The sequence below is a fragment of the Halyomorpha halys genome, unplaced genomic scaffold, assembly GCF_000696795.3.
Source record: "Halyomorpha halys isolate HHAL.00 unplaced genomic scaffold, Hhal_1.1 Scaffold817.1, whole genome shotgun sequence".
NCBI lineage: Eukaryota > Metazoa > Arthropoda > Insecta > Hemiptera > Pentatomidae > Halyomorpha > Halyomorpha halys.
This window is the reverse complement of record NW_027106657.1, coordinates 403,175-413,376: the sequence shown is the minus strand read 5'-3', so window position 1 is coordinate 413,376 and position 10,202 is coordinate 403,175. Positions and strand designations below refer to the sequence as shown.

At 29.6% G+C, this 10,202-nt stretch overlaps 1 protein-coding gene across 1 annotated transcript; it reads right to left on the bottom strand.

The window, feature by feature from the left end:
• Positions 1-674: 674 nt before the first annotated feature.
• LOC106686425 (uncharacterized) lies at positions 675-4,557 on the bottom strand. The gene is made up of 4 exons (XM_014429734.3): positions 4,318-4,557; positions 3,578-3,669; positions 1,813-2,023; positions 675-863 (listed from the first exon to the last, which is right to left on the bottom strand). The coding sequence occupies exons 1-4, from the start codon at positions 4,457-4,459 to the stop codon at positions 793-795; spliced, it is 516 nt and encodes a 171-aa protein (XP_014285220.1). The 5' UTR covers positions 4,460-4,557; the 3' UTR covers positions 675-792.
• Between the last annotated feature and the right edge of the window lie 5,645 nt (positions 4,558-10,202).

Here is a 10,202-nt window from a genome sequence, read left to right as displayed (position 1 = left end):
ATCATCAAACTGGCTGACACACACGCAGTATGGCTTCTCCATTCCAAATTTTATATCCTGAATGCACTCACTATTTTGATGGTAGTTCAGACTAGTGTTAGAATAAGCCTATGATAAGAACAGGCTGTCTTCTTTTTTAAATGTCTTTGAGCTCAGTTTCTCAAAAGTAAATATCATCTATGAGTAAATAATTGATTTGATTCTTTTAAACGTAAACTATTAAATAAAAATAATAATAATATGTACCGCTGCAAACCATTATTGATTATTATTGAACAGTAGCAAAAATGGTGTTGCTCTAATGAGACTGTGCTGACTCTTCAACCTGTACAGGCCAATATGGCTATAATACATATCTCCTTCACGTGTTTGCCACTAGAGAGCAACATCTATTCAAAATGCTTGAGAGGGCTCCCTCAAACAGAAATACTGTTTTTAGATAACGGTTACAAGAGAAGATAATTTTTAAATAACTTAACCGCCAGATTTTTCACTAATTAAGAATACCCACTTTTTGAGGCTGGGTTGACCCCAGGAGGGCTCCAGAACCCACAGGGTTAACTCATGGCTACAGTAACAGAATAAATAATTATCTACCACAGCTGGACTCGAACCCAGGTCCTTGTAGTTGGTAGCTCAGCACCTTATTTAATTAAATAAAAATACAAGACAAAAATTATATAAAAGTGCCTTTATTACAGTTATTTTTATAATAAAACACGGAAGAAGACTTTACCCTTCTGTTCTGCAACATATTCCCCTGAAGAATAGTTTGTTTATTTCAGCCAAGGGTCAGATTCTTCTCCTGTTACCCATCATCCTCCCTTGTGATCCATTAAGGAAGATCATCGCAATCAGGTAGCCTATCCCATTCAAGTATATGTATTAGAAATATTTACAACTTATTAGCATTTCTAATCATGTTACTATTTGTTTCCCTTTTTATTATATATTTTACAAAATATTATATCTCATTATACCATTATATTTTTTGGCCCATTCTTGAGTTCAAACGATTAATTAAACATGGCTATTTTGCAAAATATTTTAATCTATTCCTAACCCCATTTACTACTACTTATTAATAAATGATCTCTAACCCACAATGAAATTTGAGCCAAGCTAAGATACGATAGATTAAAAGTATACCAGTGATAATAAAATTTATAAATTCAATCATTCATAGATTCAATAAGGAGAGAAAATGGTCTGGGGTCCAGTCATTGGAGTAGTAATCAAAATTAAATAAGTGAACATGTTTTATTTTATTTATGCCAATGTTTTGGCCTGAATTTAAGGTCTTTATCAGAGCTAAAACAAAAAAAAGATAAAAACCATAATAATATAGTGGAAACTAGAAAACAAAAAAAAAATAGTAAGAATTTATATTAGCAAATTACTATCTAGATATTAGAAAAAAAAAAAAAAATAAAGACGATGAAAGTATAAATGAAAGAAAAATTATTGAAAATCAAACAGTGCTCTATTTAAATAATGAAAAAATTTTTTAATATCCATAATAAGAAATGTGTAAAAGTAAACGCCTTGGACATTTGCCCGTCAGTTCAGTGTTTATTAACATTTTAGGGATCTGTTTGAATCCTACAAACTTTCACGCCCATCTTATTTGCTGCAATACTGTAACCTAAATTATATATACCAGGTACACTTTCCTCAATTCAGCATTGTGTGGCGTTCTAAATTATCTAATAAACCCATTCTTTTTTGGTCTGAATATTATCTTTACTACAATTTCTAGCTATTCCATTGCCTGTTAGATTGGATCGAGATAAAAGAACTTTAGTAATTTACCTGATAGTAAAGTACCAATGACTGTTGGCAAGAAAGTATTCCTAACTCGTTCAGTTTTGGTAATAGTCCTACTCCAGTACATTCCCATTGGCCATAACGATGGCTCTTCTACTTCTTTTGCTATGACGCTTGTGAAGTAAGAGCAGAGTGATGAATAAAAAAGGTGCCAACAAGTGATCACTGCATTTGTTGCAATCCAATGGGCAGATAACTGTGAACAATCCCAATAATTATGACTGAAAGTTTCAATTTATCAATGATACAATAAAAAAAAATTGAGTATTACAAAATTGATACATTAGTAAACATACTTATTTTATTTGAATAACAAATTTCGATTTTTAAAGAAATAAATTTATAAGAATTAATGTAGGATTATTTTCATTCCATTGTAGAATGGCAATAGAAAATGCAATGATAATTTATTATATATTTTATTAAATTTACGAGAACACTATAATCATAAAATAGTACTCAAAATAAGGCCTCATAATTATTACTGGTTTATCATTATATAAGCTGCTTAACCAGTTTTCTACAACCAGAAGTGAGGTATACCTCGGTCAGTACTAGAAAGGCATAATGCAGTCAGAATCCAGAAAACTCTAAACATAGATATATGTTTCATTTTTTGTACCAAAAGAAATTAATACATTACAGGACAGTTAGGCTGAATGTGAACCAAAGAATATTAAAGGCTTAACCTAATGTAGGGAGGTGACAGCCATATTGCCTGATTATTATACCACAATCAGCTACTGGTTCTCCAGGTTGGGGGAACACTTAAACTTACTCCCATCCAGTACACTAAAATAGTACACAGATCACAAGATCATACTCTGTACTCACCCTAGAGTCATCTCTTTCTGAGGATGCTATCCTGGATGGGGTAGCACATTAGAAGGCTTTTAGGAGGCATCCCTTCAACCTGACTCAGTGGCAGTGGGCTAACAACCCGTTTCTGTTAAGGAAAAACTGGACGTTTTTTAATGAATGATCTAGGTGAGTCAAAGGAACTTGTACCTAAATGATCAATGTTAGCTATGCGGTATATGAGAGAGATTAGTGCAAACTGGTGTAAGTAGGAATCTGGAAAGTGTGTTTTTCCGATATGTTATTAACTTCAAGAAAACTGTGTGAAGGAGATAAATATGTCAAAATAGGAAACCACATATTGAAAATTTTCAGTCTTTGGGTACTGTAATAACTGAAAATAATGAAATGGCGGAGGACAAGGATAGCCGCCAGTAATAGATGCTGCTTCGCCTTGAGAAAAACTCTGCTTTAAAGAGCCATCTCACAGGCTCAAGATAATAGTTAACAAGAGAGTCATAAGACCTGTCGTCAGCAATATTTCTGCGACGGGTGATATCTAAGGCGTCAGAAAGCAAGTTGTTGGCATAGGAGAGAAGTATTTTGTACTGGATCTATGGCCCAGTATGGCCATTGTGCTATCTCCTGCTTCAAAAGTTCTACTAGTGTTAGTTTTATCACATAAAGAAAACTTTAAAATATTTTTATTGAAGAGAAAAATGAGATTACAGCTCCAGATGACCCAATTAAAAACTTTGTAGTTTATTATGTAAGTCCCCTTTACTTTGGGTTCATACAATTAATTTTAAGTCACTATTTTTTTTTTTTTTATTACAGAATTATGGATGTATGAATTATTTACTTTTTTTGCAGAAGAAAGCTATTATAATTTTTTTTTTTTTTCAAGGATACTATAGAAGATTAAAAAAATTGTACTGCAATTCTTTTGTACCTCAGCAAACTTTGCCAAAAACTTGAAGTGTCCCTGATGAAAACTTTCGGGTAACCGCACTTGCATTTCAGGATTCTCCAATTTGTAGAGCACTAAATAAAGGAAAATAATAATTACTATCAGAAGCAAATAGTCTGGGTTGTGGTAAATAAAAACAAAAATATTTTCATCTATTTATTAATATAATGTTCATTACATAAATGTTAGCTTATCAATAATGTCCATGATCATAAATTACATAATGTTTTGAGAAAAGCCAAACATTATAAATATTTTTACATATTTACCTTAATTTGTTCAATATTTATCATCCTCTTATAACAGGTTTTCAACTGTGTTAAATCATAATAATATCAATAACAGGATCCCAACATAAAATTGAATTTAAAACAAATTTTCAAAAACTGACAAAATTCCTGATATAAGAGAATGGTATAAATAAAAACATTAAGGTTAAAATGTATAAATATTAATATTTTGCTTTTCTATCATTCGATCATCCACATAATTGATATATTAAAATTTATATAATTAAACAATTTAAGGAGTTAGATGGATGATATTAAACTGGTTTTGATGAATAACTAATATATTGTTGGATTGTTGACAGAAGTCCAAACATGGTCTAATATAAACCAATAAAAGAATAGAAAAGTACTTTAATAACATCATAGTACTATAACCTTTTAGAAGTAGCAAACTCATCATACATGAAATAAAACAATTAAATAACAACTTACCAACAGAGAAGATAAAGAGAACTGTTGGTAGTCTAGTAATGTCTCCATGGAAGAGGCAACAAAATGCAAGTAGCGACTCCTCATTTATTATTAATAACCTTAAGAGAAATGAAGGAAGCGATGAAGCAACAGCACCTAACATTGACTCCTGATGTAAGCTTTCTACTTCATTTATTTTTTTAACTCCATTAAAGACTTTACGACTGAAGAAAAATCAATTGATAACACTGATAAAATTAAATATCCATATGTTTCATATATACTCAGACAGATGATAATATAGCAATTTACATGTGCAGGTTTAGTACTATTAAGATCATTAGCAGTTTAAAAAATTAATTTATTAAGTAGTGTTTTTATTCAAAGACATCAATTTATGATATTTTCTACGTATTTTCTCTCATGGGTACTATTATAACATTTACTGTACTATAATAAAGTAAGCCTTTTTATTTCAACATTTTATTTTTATTAATTTTACATTAATAAAATATCAATTCCGAATTTTTGGACTGTCCATCCATCTTAAGGTGTTGATTCTACAAATAGTTACAAAGTGCTGGTTATTATTAATTTATACTTTATTTATCATCTTATTTTTTTATTCTTATATTTTTAGTTTATTTATCATCTTGAAAAAGAGCCAAAATTCATTTAAGTTTTTTTATTATTGATAATTTTGCATACCTAATCTTTTTTGCACCAATATTATTGTCATTTTATTTAATGTAGGAAATAGTCCGGTTAGTGGTCAATAAAGGAACCAAAATAGTAAAAGAAAACTATTTATTGTTAACCAACATTTAAAATAAGTTTACCTGTCTATATATTATAAAAATTCTTACCCTTCCTAGGGTAAGAAGTAGGGACATTATACCTGACCCTCCCCTTTTCTCTCAGCTGTTTGCAGTGTTTCAATCTGACAGGTGATTACCCCTAAGTTTATTGTTTATTTTTATCAATTTTCTTAATATCCCCCTTTTACATATTGCTATACCTCACCTTTACCATATCTACTCCACCTATCTGTTCTACCTCTTTACCATATAATAATTAATTTTAATGAGAAATCTTCTACAAGTTATTAGTCTAGATCTGTATTTAGAACCTGTATTTATCACACCTGGGCCCTGTTTCATAATGAAGTACAAACTAATACTATTAGTCTTGTCGATTAAACTTAATACAATTACACTGACTTGTACAATATTAACTTGTAATTTAGTACTTTTTAACTCCTGTAATATCACTAATAGTCCTCCCTGTTGTGAAAAAAATAAGTATTAGTGTTATTACCACGTTGTTTCTATACTTGTATTTTGAACTATTACTATTTGCTTTCATTATGAAACAGGGTCCTGGTTATATTTATTATTAACTTGTTTCCCGTCCATCTACATGTATAATTCCTTATACTTTTATTATCAATTGATTTCAATTGATACGATTGATATAAAAAAAAAAATTCTTTTTTATATGCTTCATAAACATGACAATTGTTTTGAAATGTTTTGTTAATTCTAAAACATTTGTATCTTGTTTTTTCATTTAGCCCTGGAAAGTGGGGTGAAACATTGGTTAACAATAAATAGTTTCCTTTTACTATTATTGACCTTTACTATAGTTAATACCTTTATTGACCGCTACTATAGTTAATACTTTTATTGACCACCATCCAGACTATCTTCCTACAATTTTATTAGTTTCATTATCATTAATTTACTTTGTTCATTTTTATATATTTTGCAAAATGTTTAGTATACTTTTTAATGTTATTATATTTTCCAAATGGGTTACATTAGTGCTAATCTTGGTATTTTTATAGTCCCAATCTTCTTTAAAAAGTTTCAACATGCTTTTCGCAGGTATACATCTTTAATTAAACTGTTATAGAACCCTGGTTCCAATGGTGAGCCTGCTATTGAATTAGTTCAAGGATTGGAAAATCCCTTGCAACCATGAGCACAAATAATAGTACAAGAGCCCAAGAGAAGAAAAAAGCAGTTATCTCACCCCAATTTTTGATTACTTTAATGAAAACTATGTATAATTAATAGTCAATATTGATGAGTCTGCCTAGTATTGGTAGGGGGAATACAAAATGGTGGATGTTTCAAAGCGATAAAAAAAACTTATTTTTCATTCAGAGCTCTATATCTTAAAAAGTAGGAACAATACAAGAAAACCTAAGAGAATGTCATTTAAAGAAGAGTAAATTTGCTAAAATATGAGCCCTAATAGAGTTATTGACGTTAAATAGTTTTCGAGATATAGCTTTTTAAAAAGCAACATTTCATAAAAATGTTGTATGGGACGTACTGAAAGATCAGTAGTTAGTGAATTTATTTTGAACAATTTATATCTCAAAAACCATTTGACGTACAAATGTCTATTTGCACTCAAATTAAAGCTAGTTTAATGAGCTATAAAGTAGTTTATGATGTTTATCTTCATAGGAATGATAGTTTACATGGAATCTGCTAAAATAAATTGATTTATAGTTGTTTGGACAAATTTTTATTTGCCAAATTTATGTTCATATGTGAATATCATAAAAACTACTACCCCTACGAAGATAAGGATTATAAACTACTTTATAGTAAGTTAAATTTCCTTTATTTTGAGCCTTAGCTGACATATGTGCATCTTGTGGGTGGATCTAGAGATATATTTTTTCAAAAATCCAACATTTTATACAACAACTAGAAATTAACATTTTGTGAGTTTATTTTGTCAAATATCATAAAAACTACTATTCCTTCAAAGATAAACATAATTAACTATTTTATAGTAAATATAACTAGCTTTAATTTGAGCGCTGGCAGACATCTGTACATTCAATGGTTTCTGAAATGAAGTTTTTCATAAATCAAACTTATTGTCCGAACAACTATAAATCAATTTATTTTAGCAAATAATATGAAAACTACAATTCCTACGAAGGTAAAGGTCATAAACTTCTTTATAGTCCATTAAACTAGCTTTAATTTGAGTGCTAATAGACATCTGTACGTCGAACGGTTTTTGGAATATTGATATTTCAAAATATATTCACTACCTTCTAATCTTTCAGTACATTTTTCTGAAATGTTGTTTTTTAAAAAGCTATATCTCGAGAACTATTGGACGTAAATAGCTCTTTTAGGGTTAATATTTCAGAAAATTTACTGTTCTATAAATAATTTTCTCTTTGGTTTTCTAGTGTTGTTGATAGTTTTTAAGATATAGAGTTCTGAATGAAAAATTAATTTTTTTTTATCGCTTTCAAACAGCCGCCATTTTTTATTCCCCCTATCTATACTTGGCAGACTCATCAATTTTGACTAGTAATTATACATAGTTTTTTTTTTTTTAAGTAATCAAAAATTGGGGTGAGATAACTCCCTTTTTTTCTTCCCGGCTCTTGTACTATAATGTCTAGGCATCCAGACAATGTCTTTGGGTGTCACGAGACCAAATTAATGAAAAACAATCTTACTATCTAAAAATTCCAAAAAAATAAATCAACCAGATATTATACTGAATTGGAAAAGTTGTAGAGGGTAAATAAAAACATAGATAAAATAATGTTATTAGATTTTTGTTGGTAAACTACAGCTCTGTTTGGTGTTGTCTATTGCGCATACAGTACGCGATAAATTCTATTTATTCACGTTGTTTTCTGTTTGTTTTACTTTATTTGGGTTTCAACTGTTGTTATTTGTTCTATTATTATCATTTTGTTGATCAACTTTTATAATTAACATAATATCTGGTAATAAATATTTGGGGCGAATAGTATTGATTGAGAGGGATAACATAAAAAAATCATTATTAATTGGATAAGTTATCATCTTTGTGTTCGCTTTGGGATGAATTCAACCTCAGTTACTGTAACTGTAAGTAAGATTCTCTTATTCTTATCAGTCGTTAATGTGAACTAAATTTTAACCTAATTATTACCGGAGTCATACCACTCTTTTATAATTCTAACTATGAAAAAAGTATTATTACAGATTTTTATCAAATAATATATTTCATCTATAAAATTTTTTAAATTAAATTAGTAGCAGTTGATAATTTAATTTTTTTTTGCCAATCTATGCCTCATACACCCAGACTGAAGAAAGAATGAATGGTTGTCCTCCGGATCTAACCTGTTCTATTTTAAGTGGGAAGGTCCAAGGTCAAAATTTATTCTGTGGGTCAGCTACGATATAAAAGTCAACCCACACAGGTAAGAATCGAAATGACAACCGTTTCAGGCTAGAGTGCCAACACGGTAGAAGGTCTAACATCAGATTTTTTTAGTTTTTATAATGTAATAATTGAGGACCATTTTGGAATATGGACTTTATTTTTGTTAATATTTTTTTTTGTATTTATTTATTGCAATTTACATAAAAAAACATTAAGTAAATTTGATGTAAGATCAAAATGGAGTGATACAGGCATGTACAGAAGCTACCTAATGGTAGCACTCTAATCATATTCCTACACTAAAAGGTCTCTCCATGAGGAAGCAATGTTAGATCCTAGAGGGTTTTGATGGTTACGGAGTTTATAATGGAAGGACTGATTTCTAGCTCGGGCTAGATTGTTTACATATGAAACAAGGTGTTTATGGATGATTTTATTCCTGACAAAGTAAGGAGCATTGAGGATCTTACGAAGGATTTTGTATTGTAAGCATTGGATATGAGAAGAATTCGAAGGTTTAATAGAGCCCCTAAGCTCAACTCCGTGTGTCCAGAGCCCTGTTTCATAATAAAGTAGAAACTAATACTATTTATCTTGTAGATTTATCTTAATTCAATTACACTGACTTGTACTTTAGTATTTTTTAATTCCTGTAATATCACTAACAATCATCCCTATCATGAAAAAAATAAGTATTAGTATTATTACCACACTAGTTTCTACACTTGTACTATCAACTAATACTATTAGCTTTCATTAGGAAACAGGATCTAGATAGGCCTTATAATTGTCATGTAAATCAGTCTTTTGTAATGAATTGGAAGTTTAGACCGTTTGTCTTGTAAGTGCTGTAAAAGTTGAAATCGACGTGCAGTTTCCTATCTTTTCAGTCTTGTGTGAGGATTCCAGGTAGGTTAGTCGTTTGTTCAGATGTATTTCTGTAAATATAAATCCTTATGATCTACAATCTCGTTTTTGACTAATTAATTCTTAACAAGGTGTCACATTAGAGACGGGATTTTTCCTTAATCATTGAGAGGTACTATGGTAACTGATTACAATTCACCAAATGACCAAATCTTCCTGTATTTTTTCTTAACTCCACATAATTATTCAGTATATTACGATTAAAATTAGCTATATAAGTGAGTGCTTAGTTATGGAAATTATTTATTTAGATATTACTAGATCCTTATTTTGTCGTTTTCTTGTATTATCTTGTTTTATTCTCATTATTTTATGAATTCATTAATTGTAAATTTGCAGCATTATTATTCACTTCAAAGTCCTTTCAGTTTATTTTATTTTTTTAATTATTATTATTTGTTTTTACTTTATTTTGATTTTAGTATGTTTTAATTGAATTATTAGTTTTATCACTGGAGATCAATTTATATTGTATTGACTTAGTTTATAAATTATAGTAGCCTCTTCAATGCCCTAATATTCAAAATTGTAATTAATAAATATCACTTGTGTCTATCATTTTTATGTTATTTTAGCACCGACCAAATGTTGATCTGTAGATGTTGTCATCTGGTCGGACCATATTTGATATAGTTTTCTAAATGAATAGAAAAAATATATATATATATATATTGCCGTGTACAGGGCTTCGGGGTTTCTAAGCCCGACTAGGGGATCCCCGTACAGGTATTATATTGAAATTTATTCATATATTAATGTATTTATATTATGTATTTATA

Coding starts and splice junctions, on each gene's coding strand:
- LOC106686425 (XM_014429734.3), bottom strand. CDS start 4,459: ATGTTAGGTGCTGTTGCTTCATCGCTTCCTTCATTTCTCTTAAGGTTA. Junction 3,670..4,317: donor TCTCTTTATCTTCTCTGTTG/GTAAGTTGTTAT, acceptor TCCTTTATTTAG/TGCTCTACAAATTGGAGAAT. Junction 864..1,812: donor CATTGGTACTTTACTATCAG/GTAAATTACTAA, acceptor TGAATGGGATAG/GCTACCTGATTGCGATGATC.